This window comes from Ranitomeya variabilis, chromosome 1 (assembly GCF_051348905.1).
Source record: "Ranitomeya variabilis isolate aRanVar5 chromosome 1, aRanVar5.hap1, whole genome shotgun sequence".
NCBI classification, from domain to species: domain Eukaryota; kingdom Metazoa; phylum Chordata; class Amphibia; order Anura; family Dendrobatidae; genus Ranitomeya; species Ranitomeya variabilis.
The window spans coordinates 304,760,479-304,780,199 of record NC_135232.1 but is presented as its reverse complement, the minus strand read 5'-3'; the positions used below and the strand labels follow the sequence as shown (position 1 = coordinate 304,780,199).

The following is a 19,721-nucleotide window of genomic DNA, read 5'->3' as shown; positions in this document are numbered from 1 at the left end:
GGTCATGTGTGTAGATTTGTCTCCTCAATAGTCATGTGAGCATACCTTTAAGACAAAGTCCAAGCTAAGGAGGAAAAAAAAAAAATAGGTGGCACTTCCGTGATGCAGTAAAACAATCCTTTCTTCATTTAATGCAAGTAGTACATGGATGCAGGTGCAATGGAGGACAACGGCCGATTTGCGTTGATCAGATGCTTCAATGGGTCCAGGTACCGTTGAAGCGTCTGATCGACGCGAAACGGCCATTGTCCTCCACTGCACCTGCTCCCCTGCATCCATGTACTACTTGCATTGAATAAAGAAAGGATTGTTTGACTTCATCACAGAGTACCACCGATTTTTTGCTCCTTGGCCTGGACTTTGTACGGTGCAGATAGTTTCAGGTGTTGCACCCAGGATTTTGCAAGCCGTCCACTGCTGGTCCGCCGAGTAAGATTGAAAAGGTACTGTATATTAAGTTGTTTGGTGCTGGTTTTTCTCATTTTCCACAATACCTTTCAGACATTACCCACCTTCACATCAGTACCACCATGTTGTCTCTGACGCATAGCTCCAAAAGGGTATGTTCCATTGGCAGGGTTAAGATCAGATCGAGCAGAGATTGCATTCTCTCCGTTTTGCTTTGGATCACAACTTTCGCAACGTGAAAGAGCATCATGAAGAAAATCATTGTACCTAAAATATTAAGAGAAAATCATGTCCTCTTAGAAGGTCTACAGCAGGATACGGTATGACTTCTGTAAAATATCAGACACCATGTCATGGTCACCCTTCTCACCTCATAAGCTTCACCATAGATTTCAAGTCCTGCACAAGTGTCTGATTCCTGCGAAATATTTGAGCACGAGGAGTTTTTGAATAACTAAACCAGTCTCCATATTTTTTCAACAGGTCCACTTGCCCACTAGCATTAAAAATCTCTTCAAAGTACCTATAAGAAGGAAGGACAGATGAATAAATAAGCAGACACCGCAGACCCACTTTCGGTCACTACAGGACCTCTAGCGGTACTTTTATGACATTGACAGAACACTACGCAAGGAACATAGTCGTGGGATTACGAAGGCATATGTGTAAGGTTTAATAAAAATTGTATTTAAGAATTTCATTAAAAATACAATTAAAATAAGCCAGGAACTGTAGCAAAAATGTATATTGACAAAGTCTAGGCACAGGTATATATGGGCACGACAGATGACCAATTCTATACCAATATGACTGGTGTATAGATCAAACAGTAAAAAGTAGTAAACAAAAATATTAAGCAAAAAAGGCATTTATGAATATATAAATTCAAAATACATTGGAGGTACAAGTGCTTTTGGTATTTTTCTAAATTGCCTTAAAAAAAAAAAAAAAAAAAAAAAAAAGATGGAATTGAATTAAATAAGGGTCACTAGTGGTCCGTATACATATTCTCTGTTAGATGCTGCACAGGTGTACTTAGTTAAGAGTTCCACGACTGTATATCGCCCAGAGAATAAGTATACTGACCACTGGTGACCCTTATTTACTTTTCAGAATACCAATTTCCTATACCAATACTGAATTGCACACTTAAATCGATGAATAGGAACGCAGTATGGTACTGATATAATAAGCATTTGCACTTTATTGACCACATTGATCTACACATTTTTTGTTGGATTCCTTCCATTCCATCTTTAAAGGGAACCTGTCACCCCCAAAATCGAAGTTTAGCTAAGCCCACCGGCATCAGGGGCTTATCTACAGCATTCTGAAATGCTGTAGATAAGCCCCCGATGTATCCTGAAAGATGAGAAAGAGGTTAGATTATATTCACCCACGGGCGGTCCCGTCCGGGGCCTCCCATCTTCTTACGATGACGTCCTCTTGTTGTATTCACACTGTGGCTCCGGCGTACTCTGCCTTGTCAAGGGCAGAGCAAAGTGCTGGGCCTCTCTGACCTTTCCCGGCGCCTGCGCACTGCAGTACTTTGCTCTGCCCTCAACAGGACAGATAAAGTACACCTGCGCCGGAGCCGCAGCGTAAAGACAAGAAGAGGACGTTATCATAAGAAGATGGGAGGCCCCGAACCAGACCGCAGCGGGACCGCCCCTGGGTGAGTATAATCTAACCTCTTTCAGGTTACATCGGGGGCTTATCTACAGCATTCCAGAATGAATGAATGAATGAATGAATGAATGAATGAATGAATGAATGTATGTATGTATGTATGTATGCACCACTTTGTCAATATACATTTTTGCTACAGTCTGAAATGCCTGCTGGGGTTTTAATTATTAGTAATAAAATTCTTTACATTTTTTTAAACCTTTACATATATGCCTTCTTAATTCCAAGACTATGCTCCTTGGGTAGTGATCTGTCTCAGATAGTTCGGAGGTCTAGGTTCACGAATGTGGCAGATTGTGTTGATTAACTTACGGGACATTGTAGCTTGCCCAATATCCAGTTTGGTAAAGAAGATCGGATTTATCTGCCGAAATAACCATACCGCTAGAAGTTTAGGGGGGAGAAAGAAAAAAAAAGAAAAAGAAAAAAAAAGGATAAATATGGATGATAAATAACCAAACAGATTTTTTTTTGCACATCAATAAACATGGATTATATTGCAGCTAGAGAAAAAAAAAGACAAGTCAGTCACTCTTCAATTCCCCAAATTTATTTTTTAAAAGAGAATCTGTCAGCAAGTTTTTGCTATGTAATCTGAGGACAGCATGAAGTAGGGGTTCAAACACAGGTTTCAAGGACAGGTCACTTAACAGGCTGCGTGCTGTATACATGCAGTGAAGGTTTTAGCAATATGACCTTATCATTGCTTAGACTAGTTGGCACATGGGCATTCCTCAGACTCCGCCTCCTCCTGTGATAAGCAGCTCACTGTCAATAGACAAAGTAAATACAGAGACTGGTGTGGGCGGGGTTAGGTTTCTCAGCTCTGCTTCATGTTAATTTAAGAACTCTGGTAGATTACTAAGTGCAGCAGTTTGGACACAAAGTGATACATCGTTGAATTCAGTGTCTTTTCCTACATCATGCTGCTGTCAAATGAGGTAGCAAAAACTTACTGACAGATTTCCTTTAGATGCAAAATCCCCCACAAGGAAAATGATATGGACGCCTCTTATAAAATTGAGCTTGTTTTGTCCATTTCAATACATCCAGATCAAGGTAGAAAAAGTATGTTACTTACGGAAGTTGTTCTAAAATGGTGAGAAGTCCGCTGGGTACCTCTGTGCTTCCAATATTGAATTTTTTGTAATCCACAACCATCCACTGATTATTGTACCTAAAAGAAAAGATTATACAGTGATACTCAATTTTTTTTTGTAAGAAAAAAAAAAATTAACTGCAGGACTTCTGCTTAAATGTAAAAATGTTTGGTCAAAATCAGGCCCACATCATACACCACTCCTGTTCCATAGCTGCCTGATTATTCAGCCATGTTGACTACTGATACACAATCCATCACACGAAGATCTTCTCTACTTACGTTCCACTATTAAACCTTGAGAATATATCGGCCCATTCTTTCCCTCCTGTGGCCAGTCTATTGGCTACAATATTCCTCAGCCACTCCAGGACAGAATTCTGTGGTTGGATGTATTTCCAGAGATCTGGATTGCTGTTCCCAATGGTTGTTTCCAAGGTGATCTGCAAAATGTCTAATTAGATTTCATTTTTGCCAAAGTATTTAGAAAAAAAATTAAAAACCACTTAGAAAATATATTTGGTTATAAAATCAATACAATTTGGTTTTAATACATAGTAACAATATACATGGAAACGGGAGGGGAGTGATGGTTCCTCTTCCTGTATCAGATCATGAAATATCAATGTCAGGAAGGGGTCCGCATGTGTGAAGGGCAATCGGGAGCTGCTCTCTCTCCAAATGTGGCAGATATCAGCTATACTACATATACATATATATATATATATATATATATATATATATATATATATATATATATATATATATATATATATATATATATATATATATATATATATATATATATATATATATATATATAAAAAGTCTCTTGTCACAGCAATTAACCATTTAAACAGCATGTCACTCTCTGAACAGTGACATTTAAATGTTGCGCACTCCGGACTTCAGCGCTCATCGTCCCATCTCACAAAGCATTCATACAGGACCGATGGGTCACCACGGCAGTCGGGGGCCTGCTGATGCCCGCCTGCCCATCCCCCCCCCTCCTTCATTGCTGTCATCCGAGGTCTCCTGTGAAGCTCAACCATATGATGAGCTGATTTTTTTTCTAGACACTGCTTGATTTTTCCTATACATCACTCTACCCCTAAGGGGTGTAAAAAAAATTAAATACACTGCTCAAAAAAGGGAACACAAACAGAATATAACTCCAAGTAAATCCAACTTCTGTGAAATCAAACTGTCCACTTAGGAAGCACCACTGTTTGACAATCAATCTCACATGCTGTTGTGAAAATGGAATAGACAACAGATGGAAATTATTGGCAATCATCAAGACACTAAATAAAGGAGTGATTCTGCAGGTGGGGACCACAAGCCACATCTCAGTACCAATGCTTTCTGGCTGATGTTTTGGTCACTTTTGAATGTTGGTTGTGCTTTCACACTCGTGGTAGCATGAGATGGACTCTACAACCCACACAAGTGGCTCAGGTAGTGCAGCTCATCCAGGATGGCACATCAATTCAAGCTGTGGCAAGAAGGTTTGCCGTGTCTGTCAGCGTAGTGTCCAGAGGCTGGAGGCGCTACCAGGACACTGGCAAGTACACCAGGAGACGTGGAGGGGGCCGTAGGAGGGCAACAACCCAGCAGCAGGATCGCTACCTCAGCCTTTGTGTAAGGAGGAACGCTCTGCCAGAGCCCTGCAAAATGACCTCCAGCAGGCCACAAATGTGCATGTGTATGCAAAAATGGATAGAAACCGACACCATGAGGATGGTCTGAGTGCCCGACGTCCACAGATGGGGGTTGTGCTCACAGCCCAACACCGTGCAGGACGCTTGGCATTTGCCACTGAACACCAGGATTGGCAAATTCGCCACTGGTGCCCTGTGCTCTTCACAGACGGAAGCAGGTTCACACTGAGCACATGTGACAAACGTGACAGTCTGGAGACGCCGTGGAGAGCGATCTGCTGCCTGCAACATCCTTCAGTATGACCGGTTTGGCAGTAGGTCAGTAATGGGGTGGGGTGGCATTTCTTTGGAGGGCCACACAGCCCTCCATGTGCTCGCCAGAGGTAGCCTGACTGCCATTAGGTACCGAAATGAGATCCTCAGACCCCTTGTGAGACCATATGCTGGTGCGGTTGGCCCTGGGTTCCTCCTAATGCAGGACAATGCCAGACCTCATGTGGCTGGAGTGTGTCAGCAGTTCCTGCAAGATGAAGGCATTGAACCTATGGACTGGCCCGCCTGTTCCCCAGACCTGAATCCGACTGAACAAATCTGGGACATCATGTCTCGCTCCATCCACCAATGCCACGTTGGACCACAGACTATCCAGAATTGGCGGATGCTTTAGTCCAGGTCTGGGAGGAGATCCCTCAGGAGACCATCCGCTGCCTCATCAGGAGCATGCTCAGGCATTGTAGGGAGGTCATACAGGCACGTGGAGGCCACACACACTACTGAGCATCATTTACTTGTCTTGAGGCATTTCCACTGAAGTTGGATCAGCCTGCAATTTGATTTTTCACTTTGATTTTGAGCATCGTTCCAACTCCAGACCTCCATGGGATATTAGTTGTGATTTACATTGATAATTTTTAGGTTTTACTGTTCTCAACACATTCCACTATATAATGAATAAAGATTTACAACTGGAATATTTCATTCAGTGATATCTAGGATGTGGGATTTTAGTGTTCCCTTTATTTTTTGAGCAGTGTATATATTTCTCTAATCCCCTCCACGACAGCACAGGAGGTTGCCTCCCCATCCTAAATAGGGACAGGAAACACAAGAGGTTTAAGCAGCCCTCCCCTTCCCTCTATCCTCAGCATTTTCCTGTCCCTAAGGGATGAAGAGTTTTTTTGTGTACGTTCCCGAGAGCTGGGCAGACGACGGACTGTATTGTAATACCTTTAGGCTATGTGCCCACGTTGCAGAATATAAGCAGAATTTTCTTCATCAAAACCGCACTCCCTTGCCAGGGAAACGGCTCACGTTTTTCTCGCTTATTTGTCGCGTTTTTCATGCGTTCCAATACAATTCTATGGTGGCGGAATAGCCAAAATTCTGCAAAATTAATGAACATGCTGCATATTTTTCCACGATGCGTTTCCGCTGCGGAAAAATACGCAGCATGGGCACAACAATTGCGGAATGCAAGTAAAAATAAAGGGATGCGTTTTGTTAGCATTTAAGCAACGGGAAAACGCTTAAAAAACGCAATGTGGGCACATAGCCTTAAGCCGGGCAGCCTGGGTCGATCGTCCTGGGCCTTCCTCCCGCAGCTGCTCCTTTGCCTTTTGGTATCACAGCATCCACAAAAGTCTTTTTTTTTTTATAATTGTAAGTGATTTTCACAACATAGAGCATTGCCTGTAAGACTCAATACTCAGTGTGACTGTAGCCTAAAAGACAAGTTATCAGTATTTTACCTCAGCATTTGTAAGCCAAAACCAGATGTGGAACAATCAGAGAAGAAGTATAATAGAAACACGTCACCACTTCTGTATTTATCACACACTTCTGGTTTCGGCTTGCAAATACTGACAAAAAGGTGAATGTGTGATCATAGCATTAAAATGGAGAATCAATACTTCCACAACATTTCCTCAAGGGTGTTGCATTCAGCGGCAGCTGGACTTTGCACTACACTGATGAGGAGCAAACCCCCCGAACCAGGCTGTCTGTAGAGGAGGTTCTGTTTTGGCATTTATAGTTGGACAGTGACTCATAGGGAAAGCTAGATGGTAATTGTGTTGGTAATTGTGTTACTTTCATGTTCTTCAAGAACGCAGATCTGCCGCCTGCCCCACACCCTTTATATAATAGATTTTCCCTTTGGTATCACATAATCTAAAAATAACATATGAATGAGTTACGGGAGGGTTTTGGTGGAGAGGTGAAGCCTTCACCTTCCATACATTTAAATAATGCAAATAAGGAATGGGTACTCACTAGCCCACTGCTCAGAATATAGAAGTCATCACCAGAGAAGATCGTTCCTGGGTAAGAAGAAAACGTCTGCACAGAGCCTGGTACTACAGATCTTCCTGCAGAGACAACGAAATCAGGTAAAAAAGGCCTTCAAGTGCAATAAAGACCTCCCGGGAACGTCTTAGGTCAGAGGCAAACAAAGGTACAAAGGTACAGTACCACATAATAGGTAGATCACATTTGCAATCTATAATTATTAAAATGATTTTCATAATCCCTTTATTGGGATTGTCAAGGTGCCCCATTTTTTGCTTTGGAAGAGAACACTGCCTATGCATGATGAATTGGAAGCTGGCTTTCGAGGTGACAATTCACTGACAGCAAGGGACTTCCCTGTGTAATTCAATGTTGGCGCAATTCTAGAATGCGCTTATCATGTTCGTGGGTCCAGTCAGGGCTACGTCCGAATTCTTCCCCCCTGATTTTATTGGTGTAGGTTTAAAAAACAAAAAACTGTTCTATCAGTATAAATTGCTATAAGTGGGGTTATATAGAGCTCAGCAGTAAGATCTTATAGATCTGCAGTAGATAAAAACTTGATTTTTATTAAAACTGCGCCAAGCAGCCCAGTAAGTGACATGGCTAGAATGGGGGTCTCTGCCACTACATTATGCTGCTTTCAGATTACATCACAAAAACCTGGTGACAAATTTCCTTTAAGATCTGTTGCTGACAAAGAAATGGGAACTGATCAGCTGAGGTCACAAATCCATGGCTTTGCAAAAGAATCAAACATATTAAATAATTAAAAACAAAAAATAAGTATATTAAAAAGTTGCTTAACTTCTACAGTTCATGAAGAAAAAAAAAAGTCATAAAACAGTTACTGGACTTAAAGGAAATTTCCAGGAATTGTGTGTGATTTACGAGCAGCTTGGCTGTAGTGCTGTTGATGCAAGGTCACCACTGCAGCCGATCAGCAAAGGCCGGGGGTTAGTGGTGAAGAGCTGGAGCAGGGAAGGGCAAGGAAAGTTCTGTTATTTCATATAGAGGGAGTCTGGAGTAAAAAAAAGAAAAACTAAAAGTCTATCTCATTCAGCAAGTTTCTCTTACATTACATGGAATCATATTTGTTCATTGTCATTAGCGGAGAATGGGTCTTGCTCACCATTGGGGTTAGAGCGAAAGGGAAGGGTGTACTTCTTGGTGATGCGCAACATGGACTGGTACGTGTTCCAGGTTACATGAGACACAAGGAGATCTTTATTCCCAGGAAGAAGCTTGATGAGAGCAGAGCAGGACCCCGAACCCAACTCTCTGGAGACATCGGTCTTATTCAGCGCCGCTTCTAGATCTTCTAAGTCACCACCGAGCTGAAAGAGTCTGCGATATGGAAAAAAGATTGAAAATTTGAGGAAGCGTAAAAAGGGGTTGTCCACTAATGGAAAACTCCTTTTCATACGTCATAAATGTGACTAGAATAGTATAAAAATGTAAAAAAAAGCATATGTAATTCAGATATGACTGTTTTGAGCGATATGCTCCTGACAATTTTTGTGATATTGTTTACGTCACTGAGTCCGCTGATGGGCTGCAGCCTTTGCAGTTCCATCAAATGGAATAATTACGTCAGTGGGGAACATAAGCATTTGCTACACTGCCGATTTGGCAAGTTTTTCCACCGACAAAGAATGGAGAAAAGAAAATCCTTTTTCAAACATGGCGAATGGAGTTGATATAAAAGTTCTATTTTGGTCTCATCTGATCACATGACCTTCTCCCATGCCTCCCGGCGTAGTGTGTTACTAACAGTAATGTTTGAGACTGTGGTCCCAGCTTTCTTCAGGTCATTGACCAGGTCCTTTTATGTACCGTATTTCTGACCGTTCTCAGAATCATCCTTACCCCACAAGGCGAGATCTTGGATGGAGCCCCAGACTGAGGAAGATTTAACAGTCATCTTGTGTTTCTTCAATTTTCTAAAAATTGCGCCAATAGTTGTTGCTTTTTCCATCAAGCTGCATGCCTGTTGACATGTGCCCATCCCAGTTTTTATTTAAGTCATTATGCTTTGTTAATAAAGCGCTATCTATTCCGCAGCTCTTTGCAGATGTTGTCATTGGTAGGTATTGAACCCAGTACGCCAGCGCTGAAAGGATGCAGTGCTAACCACTGAGCCACAGTGTGCAGGTCTACACTCAGTGTCCTTAGACAGCCCTTTGGTCTTGGCCATGGTGGGGAGGTTGGATTGTGAATGAGTGTGTGGTCAGATGTCTCTTAGGCCGGTTTCACACGTCCTGGTATTTCCAGTACCAGAAAAAACAGTACTGGAGATATCCATGTCTGTTATACGTGCAGCACACGTGTGGCAACAGTGTGCCGCATCAGTACTACACGGACGGCCGCCGGAGAAGAAGCGTTACAGTTAGTGCTGCTCCCCAGCGGCTGGTGCTGAAGCCAGCTCTCATCATTCTCCCCTGCTCTGCCCGCGATTGGCATGTGCAGAGGAGAATGATGAGTTCTTAACCCCTTCACGACATGCACCGTAATAGTACTGCGAATATCGTGTCTCCCCTTTGATGTGGGCCCCGGCGCTGAGCCCACATCAAAGCCGCGACATGTCAGTTGTTTTGTACAGCTGACATATGCGTGCAATAGCGGCGAGTGGAATCGCGATCCACCGGCCGCTATTAAACTAGTTAAATGCCGCTGTCAAATGCTGACAGCGGCATTTAACTAGCGCTTCCGGCCATCGGGCCAGAAATGCGCTCATCGCTGACCCAGTAACATGATCGGTGTCAGCGATGTGTCAGCATAGCAACCAGAGGTATTTGGTATCGTCGCGTTCAGAATCGCCCTATCAATACAAAAAAAAAAAGGGATTAACCTGATCGCTAAAAGGCTTGGCGAAAAAAATAAATAAATAAATCAAAGCGCCAGAATTACGTTTTTTTTGGTCGCTACGACATTGCATTAAAATGCAATAATGGGAGATCAAAAGAACGTATCTGCACCAAAATGGTATTAATAAAAAAAAAACAAGTTATGGCTCTGGGAAGGAGGGGAGCGAAAAACGAAAACGGGCTGCGTCTTGAAGGGGTTAAAGTCCAAACGATGACAGCAGGTGGGGTTTTTTGGATTCTTACCCCTATCATCCGACACCTGCTGCCACTAATAACACTGACAGCAGGAGCGGAGGTTGGGGGTATTCCACAGCCACCGCCTGCGATCTAACGAAATAAATGAATGAAAAATCCGACGTGGGTTGCCCTCTTTTCTTGAGCCAACCAGGCGAAACTCACAGCTGGGAGCTGCTACCCCCAGCTGTCATCTTCTGCAAGGTTGGTTATCAAGAATAGAGGGGTCCCCATGCTGTTTTTTAAATTATTTAAATAAATAATTTAAAAAAAAAAAAAAAAAAAACACGGCGTGGGGTCCCCCTCCATTTTTGATAACCAACCTTGCTAAAGCTCACAGCTGGGGGCTGCTATTCTCAGGCTGGTAAGGGGCCATGGATATTGCGAGCCCCCAGCCTAAAAACAGCAGCCCGCAGCTGCCCAGAAAAGGCGCATCGCCGGCATAGCATGTGAGAATGATAAGAGCCGGCTTCAGCACCTGCTGCCGGGGAACAGAGCTCGCTTCTTACTGATGCATCACACGGACGGCATCCATGTGCAGTACGTGTTTACATGGACCCATTGACTTGAATGGGTCCGTGTGATCCGTGCAGCTGCACAAAAACGGACATGTCTACGTGTGGATCACTCCGACACACAGTCCGTGAAAAAAAACAGATATGTGCACAGACCCATTCATTTGAATAGGTCTATGTGTGTCAGTGTCTCCAGTATGTGTGAAAACGGTCACCACAGGTACTGGAGACACTGACCTGTGAAAGAGGCCGTATACAGGTAACAAGTTCAAACAGGAGTAATTAATACAGGTAATGAGTGCAGAGTAGGAGGGCTTCTAAAAGAAGAGCTAACCGGTCTGAGAGACAGAATTCTAGCTGGTTGGTAGGTGATTAAATACTTATTTCATGCAATAAAATGCTATTTAAAATGATGTAAAAATCATACAATTATTTTCGGGTTTATATTTTTAGATTCTGTCTCTCACAGTTGAAGTGTACCTATGATAAAAATTACAGACCTCTCCATTCTTTGTAGATGGGAAAACTTGCAAAACCGGCAGTGTATCAAATACTTATTTTTCCCACTGTAGGTCCATCTTGTCCAACCTTTCAACTCAACAGTTCAAGTATCGCTAGGTGAATTCTGCAAGAAGCTTGAAGTCCTGCTTTAATTCCCATGTAAATTCATTACAATTAAACTGAGAATTCAATTATTTCATTACTTGAGCTCAAATTATACAATACACCATGCTATGATGGGAAAGGAGAAAAAAGGGCTGTCACTTCTAGGATCATTAAAAACTTGGTTTCCTTTATTGAGAAATTTGTTAAAAAGTTACATACATGGCTCCATATTGCACCTCCGATGCGTTTCCAGCGTAAAAAATTACCTTTAAATTGTAAGTATACCAATCCCTTGCCTCGTAACCCGTTTAAAAACCCTTATAGGCCAATCATGTGAGATTTCAAAATTAACATACAATTATGCTACGCAGAAAAAACAAAACAAAAAAAACCTCATCCCGTGGTCAGTGTGTGGCCAGTGCTTGAATGTGTACTCCATATGTCTGGACTGCTAAAATCAATCTTCAAATCCAGCCCTGTCTGTGACTCTGTGTCTGTATCTGTCCTGCTCGAGTCGGAACCGAACCCGAGCCGAGTCAGTGTCTGTGTGTGACGCGCAGTCTCCACAAGATAAATTTCCCATCCAATGTATTGGGTGCGGTGATTCCACACGGTTCCATGAACACATACAGAATCGCCTGCTTTCAAAATCCGGCAGCTCTTTGGATTACATGTGCTGCGTCCAAAGCGCTGCAGGTTCCTGACCATGGGAACATACCATTACACGTTATCTGAGCACATTTGCACATCACTAATTATCGCATCAACGACCTCATCAGTATCACTGAAAAAAAAAAATGTTTTTTTTTCTTTTTTTTTTTTCCGTCAGCGCTCATATAAAAACATTTTACATCCAGCATTGTTTGAAAAAGGTCGAAGTCCTAGTCAGGGACCCAAAAAAAAAAAATTGCGGTCAGGACTTCAATCTGGGGCTGAGAAAGAACAGTAGGAGTCAAAATATTAACATTGTTTAAACAGTCCTCTAGTATGTCAAATTCGCTTCACAAAATAACGGCGACCACAAAAAAAAAAAAAAAGTCTGATTTCCCATTTAGTTTCTCTCTCCTCTGCTATGATTTAGCACCTCAGAGGAGAGAGAAATGGGGTCCTCTGAGCCCCCTCCACCCCCAGTACCTCAGGTGTCCCTGGACCCTTCTGCATCCCCGGATCCTGTCCCACGGCGTCTTCTTCCAGGAAGAAAATGGCAGGCACATGCGCAGAGCGCCCACCGAGATCTGCTGGCCGGCACCCAGCAATAGGAGATTTCTCCCATTGGTTCATTTTGATCACTGTGAGACCCCATCACAGTGATCAAAATAGAAAAAAAAAAGTAAATCAAGCCCCACTTTATCACTCCCTTAGTTAGGTAAAAGTAATAAAATTAAGAATATAAAAAAAAAAAAAAAAAAAAAAAAGTATTTCCGCTTTTCCTTTAGAGCTAGGTTTGAGATTAGGGTTGGATTGGGGGTTTCGACTGTTTACGTACATCAGGGGGTCTCCAAATGTGACATGGCACCCACCATTGATTCCAGACCATTTTATGTTCAAAAAGTAAAACGTGCTCCCCCTCCCTTCCGAGCCCTGCCATGCGCCCAAACAGTAGCTTTCCCCCACATTCGGGGTATCGTTGTACTTAGGAGAAGTTGCACAACAAGTTTGGTGGTCCATTTTCTCCTGATACGTTGTGAAAATAAAAAACTAAGGTGTTAAAATGGACCTGGGAATGTTGGATCAACTTTCCCCTCTCTTCCATTCATAAACTAGGTTGTTTTTATAATCAGTACAGTCACTTTGGAATGTGCTTCAATACTGTGATTTTTGCTTTGCTGTATATATTATTACCATGTTTATTGACATTCTAGCAGATGTTTTATATTTATTAGGATTATTAAAAGGTCAGTAATCTTAGACTCATCTATAGCCAATGGCTAACGCAACTGCTAAATGCTTTACCCAACATTACAATTGAACCTATTTTATAAAAAAAATAAATTAAAAAAAAAAATGCTGGCCACTAGTGATCTCCTGGGCAATCTGGATTACAGAAAGCTGGGGTGGCTCCTGTTCTCCTGCTTGTCAAACTGCACATGGGGTTAACAAGAGGCAACAGTCAGTTCAAATCAGAGTATTGAGAGTCAATGTCAAAGCATGTGAGCAAACAGAAAGGAAGTTCCAGCAGCAATAGTGCTGGTAGAATGCTGATGGAGGGGGGGGGGGAACAATCCACTGAAAAAAAAATAAAATAAAAAATAATAGACAGCAAATAAAGGTTGAGAATTGGGACAGTCCAATAGTCAGTACATGCACTAAATGCAGTTTGGTGCTGCAAGACTATTATATATTCTTAAACTTACAGGAACCCGAAGGGACTAAGGGTGAACTCCTTCTGGGGAAAGGAGATGAGGCCGCCATAGCTGTCCTCCAGGCCCTTCAGCTGCAGCAGGGCCAGCCGAACCTGAAAATGCACAAATCCACCTTTTATTAAACGAAAACCATTTGTATTAAAGAGCGGATATTAGGCCCTGCTCCCTGCAGAATATTCTGGTCAAAACAGTGCAAAAGACACGGAACTGCTGACGGGTGGGCCGGATGTCCCGTGTCCTTTTATGAACAAGTAATAATTACAATAATGACCAGATTACGGTAAAAGCCTACCAGATCCATCAGTGTAGGAGCTCATTGCCACTGACGCAGGGAGACTTTCAGGACATGTCCAGTATGCTGCCATTTACCAGTGTAGCCAGGCTATACCCTGTTAGCGTATTAGAAGCCCCACGGCCTTGCATACTAGGCCGATTGCGGAGAAGCACAGCATTAAAGGGAGTGTCCCCTTTCAGGACTTTTTTTCTGCTATCTCAGTTCACTGGACTTTACTCACCTTCCCCGGGTCCAGCATCGTCTCTGGCACTGCCCTGGTGTTTGGTAGCAGTGGTGACATCACATCACCAGAGCTGCAGCCAATCCCTGAGGTCAGCGGCTCATGCCAGGTACATAAGCCTCTGGAATTGTATATCGGCTGCAGCGGTGATGTCAGAGACAAGGCACTGAACTGGGGGAGGGGAAGGAAAGCGAGGCTTGTGTGATTACAATGACCTGAGCCCGCAGGAACGGCTTCTGAAAGGGGAAAACCCCTAGAAAATACACACATTTCCTACTATATTACCTTTGTTATTCTATAAGGATACTTGACATTAATCTATATATCTATCTATCTATATATACTGGCAAGTCAGGGATCACCTGGCCACTTCTCTCGAGCATCTTTATTTGTTACATAGCACCAACATATTCCATAGTGCTGTATAGCTCATCTCAGACACACGTGACGCTTTCTCTTACCTGGTGCCAGTATTTCTGATCTTGCTCCTTCTCCATCTGTTCCTGCATCCAGGCCAAATTCGCCTCTAGGTAGTTCCTCAGCCTTTCACAGTATGGAGTCTGGTACTTGTATGGGCCACAGTAACCCACCATGGTGTTCATCCAGTGCATGTAGATAAGCTGCAAACAGGTATTAGTTGGAAATGCTATATATCTGCATCAGCAATGTCTTTCTTTGGGCTCCCGATCTTTGATACCTGCCTCTCGAGTTTCCCTGCTCGCCCTTCTGTATTGCCATTAGCTCTACATCACCCCTGGTCTTGACTTTGCAGCAGGGACCAGCCAGACTTCCCCCCCCACACAGGTATCACTTGACCGCCATGTGCCAGCTACTATGGTGTCCATGTGCCCTAACTAGGTATATGGATTTGAGTTGGAATTAAAAAAAAAAAAAAAATCCCACTGAATACTTCTCTTATTCTTCAACATGAGAGGCGGCTGCTGGCGCCATCCTGGAAAGGTCAGTGGGGGGTGATCTGTGGAGCAATACTGCTGACACTATGTGACAAATGTCATGTTTCCTCACCAGTAGAGGTAGGAGGGTGTATGCTCCTGTGCGTATGGAGCACGAGTGCCAAATATTTATAGACCGTAGTCATGTACATGTAGCAGACATATTGGCCATCTATCATGTGAGATGATGGAGCAGCTTTCTAATCATTGATACTGTTAGGACATTGATCAGAAGAAGAAAAGTTTAGGAGTTTGTCTAGAATTAGAAAAACAGACGTTACAACCAGACTGGACCACATCCTGCCAAAGGTTGTGGGTGGGATTGGAGCTCGGCCCCGGTCACTTCTATGGAGCACAGCGGCATTGTGCTGCTAATCTCTGCTGCGTCTCTGACACGATCTGTACTTAAAATGTTGTTTATTGTCCTATACACTCCTCGTTCCTGGATTCTGACTGCACATTATGATACGGAGTGTAACCTGTTGTTGTAAAGGTTGTCTTATGGATATTAAACTTGCAAATAACTCATGAAAGAATAAAGTTACGTTAAAACAAAGCACACCATTGTGTTTCTTGTGAAATTCTCCATAAGTTTCATGTGTCACATGACCCTCTTCCCATTGAAAAAAAAAAAAAAAAGTTGGATCCAAAATGGCCGACTTCAAAATCGCCGCCATTATCACCAGCCATCTTGAAAAGTTTCCCCCTCCCATATACTAATGTGCCACAAACAGGAAGTTGATATTAACCAACCATTCCCATTTTATTTCGGTGTATCCATAGAAATGGCCCATCCTGTAGTTTGTGAGCCCCATTGGGGACAGTGATGATAATGTGTGTAACGCACTGTGGAATTAATGGCGCTATATAACCGAGTAAAATAAATATAAACACAAATTAAATTGACACCTTCAGTGACGATATTGGCTTTGTAGTTGTTCATTGATCGACATCTGACATTTTGTGCAATTAGCTTTTAGCGGGATGCCGTGCGTGCGCAGATGGAGATCGCGGCGGCCATTTTCCTGAAGCAGAGTTCGCATCTCGGCTTCAGGAAAATGGCCGCCGCGATCTCCATCTGCGCACGTGCGGCATCCCGCGGCCATTTTCCTGAAGCCCCGGGCAGCAGAGCGCTCCATCTGCGCACGCGCGGCCACAGGAAGATGGCCGCCCCCACGATCACCAGGGGAATAGCGCAGATCGCGCTCTTTTCCCTCCCCTGTGCAGTGGATTCGGGACCTTGGGCATGCGCAAACCACTATGCCACCAACAGAAAACTAAGCAAGATCTGGGGGAAGAAACAGCGATGTCACCACGCCCATCTGACCAGACCAGCCTGATTGACAGGCGAAAACGGCTACTTTGGTAACGTATTTCGGCAGCATAGGTGGGGAATCGGGGTCCACAAAATACACTATTGTAATGCACAGCTCAGGCCCTATTTAACAGTATTTTTATCTCATACGGAAAAAACGGGGTGACAGGTTCCCTTTAAGGACAGGATAGTGGGTAGGGTCTTCGGCTCTTGCCATGGCCCCTCTGCCTGCATCTGGCGCCTGTATGTCAGGTCACTGCTCTGTCAACGGCTTATCTACCGCTTGAAACGTCACCATCCTTGCCATGGGCAGAGATTAATCTCATGGTGGTATATATATATATATATATATATATATATATATATATATATATATATATATATATATATATATATATATATATATATATATATACATATATATATATATATATATATATATATATACACATACATATACATATATATATATATATATATACATATATACATATATATATCACTGGTGGCAGAGCATGCGCAAATTTAGATCTCTGCTCAATTACACTTGTAAAGGAGGTCACTGAGCCGAGATCTCCACCTGTGCATGTGTTGGCGCCATTAAGGTCCCCGCAGATGAAAGGCCGACCAGCTAATTTATAAGGGGGTCTCCTGACTCTCCCCAACAGATCATGTCAGGGGAGAGAAGGACCTGGCCCTTGGATTGTAAGTGATGGATTCTTTAGTTCTGCAAGGAGAAGCCGCAGTGCGAGGAGCCTGACCCGAGGAGATCTCTCATAGAGAGCACAGGAAGGTTTGGTGGAGTGGAAGTCGGAAGAGAGAGTCGCCGGCTGAATGACATGGCCACACATATAGCACGGTGTAATAAGCAGATCGTGTTATACTCCAGGAGAGCGCACATCCATGCCACCTACCCGCTGTGTGACCGCCGCCTCCGCCACCCCTGCCGCATAGGCCTGGATGCTATCATTATACCGGTCATTGCTCTGTAACTCAAGAACTGCCCACCTGGGGAGAGAAAATAACAGCATGACCACCTGCAGCCGGGGCCTGCTTGGTGCCAAAGTTAGACTTCCGTTTAAGAACAAAAATACAATTCTCACTTCCTTAAATATCCATGTTTCAGGCAAATGTGATCTACTTCTGCTGTTGGAGCTTCCTCAAAAGGCTCGGTTTTACAGCCCCTCCCCCCACACTAATTCCTATTTTTTAGTTTGTTTTATTTATACACTACAAAAGTTATATAATAATACAGAGTAGCGTCACAAGGCAAAGCAGTGAGTGTTAGACGCGGGTGGGCACAGTGCCCCCTCCGGGAGCTGCTGGCACTACACAGGTGGGGCACAGAGCAGTTAGTGTATCGGCAACTGGGGAGTTACCCACTTCATACACATGGGTAGGGGGGGAGAAAAGACTGATGAATTATGTAGAATTGTATCAGTTATTAATGGGGGTATCCATTAAACAACATTATGGACCAATTCACAGTATGATGGGTGGGGGTCTGACTGCTGGGACCCCCCTGATCCCAGGGATGCGAGTCACAAAGTCCCGTTCAGAGCAGTAGCGCACGGCAATGACCATGTACGACCATTGCTTCCATACACAGTGGTCACACGCTCACTACCGCTCCATTCACAGAGGGACCATTGGACCCTCGTCCTCATGATCAGGAGGTCGCACCTCAATAAGCCGCTGCCGAGATAACCCCTAATGCACGGAGATGGGGTCCTAATAAATAATATATTTCATTAGCGAGTTTTGGAATTGTCTCGCATTCCCCTTTGTGCTGATTTTCTAAATATTAGACAAGCCCTGTATGGAATCTGTCAGCAGGTTTTTGCTATGTAATCTGATAGCTGCATGATGTAGGGGCTGAGACCACGATTCCAGTGATGCGTCACTTAGTTTACTGGGTGCAGCAGAATCACAGTTTCCTCTGTTGCAGAGCTCAGAATGTTCAGCCCTATGTTACCCGGCCCACACCACAGCTTTCTGCATTGTAAGGTGACAGAGCTGCTAATTGGTGGCTGGACTATCCTGCATATGCCAAGTTGTCCTGTAGTGATAATCTCCTGCTGATAAAACATCAACTGCACCGAAACAGAAAAATTCAGCCCAGTAAGTGACATCACTATAATCAGGGACTCTGCCCCTGCAGCATGCTGCTCTCAGATTATGTAGCAATAACCTGCTGACAGATTCACTTCCCAGAATAACTCTGGAGGAATAGGCTCAAGGGCTTATGGCATCACGGAGGCATTTGGGAGGGAAGAGGAGTCTTGGTCATTCGCCCAGACACTAAGAAAGGGCAGTGATTTCCAGATGGCGGGAATCTTGTAATCCGAATAGAATAAGGTGGCATGGGTCAGCACGGGGGCGGGCACGGCGCACACGGCATGGGGGGGGGCGAGGGTGGGCAAGGCATGGTGCAGCGCGATGGGGGGCACGGCATGGCGCGGCGGGGAGGCAGGCACGGGGCGGAGCGGGGGCAGGCACGGGGCGGAGCGGGGGCAGGCACGGGGCGGCGCGGGGGCAGGCACGCCGTGGCGCGGGGGCAGGCACGCCGTGGCGCGGGGGCAGGCAAGGGGCGGAGCGGGGGCAGGCACGGGGCGGCGCGGGGGCAGGCACGCCGTGGCGCGGGGGCAGGCACGCCGTGGCGCGGGGGCAGGCACGCCGTGGCGCGGGGGCAGGCACAGCATGGGATTGTCCCGCACAAGGGGTTTGTAGGGTTCTAAAGGGAGTTCCCCTCAGCAGCTGAGGCGGGCACTGTCATTTTCCTCATCTGCCTCCAGGTCAGGGCACAAGCCTAGTATTCCTGAGCAGGATGGCACTGGGTGGTCACGCTGCCCACAGCCCCCACTCACCCGTTCTCCCCGATGGTGTCTTTGAGCACAGCCCACGCCACCGCGTCTGCCCTCCGCTCGGGCACAGTGCTGAGTTCCCCAGTGGTCTCGTCCAGGATGACGGACACCTCCGCGCTCTGCGCCCGCCCCACAGAGGGAGCCAGGGCTGCCAGCAGCAGCAGCGAGATCCAAGCGGCCATCTCTGCTCTCTGGGATGGAAGTCCACAGTCACGTGAAGTAGTCAGTCAGCTGACACCTGCGGGGAGGAGCCTCGGGTTAACCTCTTGACATAGCTGCGGGTCGTGGGAGCGCTAGCTGCTGCTACTACCACAGCGGGGCTTTAAATAGACCACGCCCCTTCCAT

At 44.6% G+C, this 19,721-nt stretch overlaps 1 protein-coding gene across 1 annotated transcript in view; it reads right to left on the bottom strand.

Annotated features, from left to right (window-relative positions):
• Nucleotides 1-19,721, bottom strand: part of PLBD2 (phospholipase B domain containing 2) — a 21,889-nt gene extending 2,168 nt beyond the window's left edge. The window contains exons 1-11 of the mRNA XM_077296349.1: nt 19,379-19,721; nt 17,426-17,519; nt 14,705-14,863; nt 13,720-13,820; nt 8,276-8,490; nt 7,129-7,223; nt 3,479-3,639; nt 3,179-3,274; nt 2,410-2,481; nt 779-931; nt 513-675 (exon numbers count right to left, since the gene is read on the bottom strand). Coding sequence (XP_077152464.1) covers nt 513-675; nt 779-931; nt 2,410-2,481; nt 3,179-3,274; nt 3,479-3,639; nt 7,129-7,223; nt 8,276-8,490; nt 13,720-13,820; nt 14,705-14,863; nt 17,426-17,519; nt 19,379-19,557 — 1,488 coding nt within the window. The 5' untranslated portion in view covers nt 19,558-19,721. The remainder of the gene's footprint in view (nt 1-512; nt 676-778; nt 932-2,409; nt 2,482-3,178; nt 3,275-3,478; nt 3,640-7,128; nt 7,224-8,275; nt 8,491-13,719; nt 13,821-14,704; nt 14,864-17,425; nt 17,520-19,378) is intronic.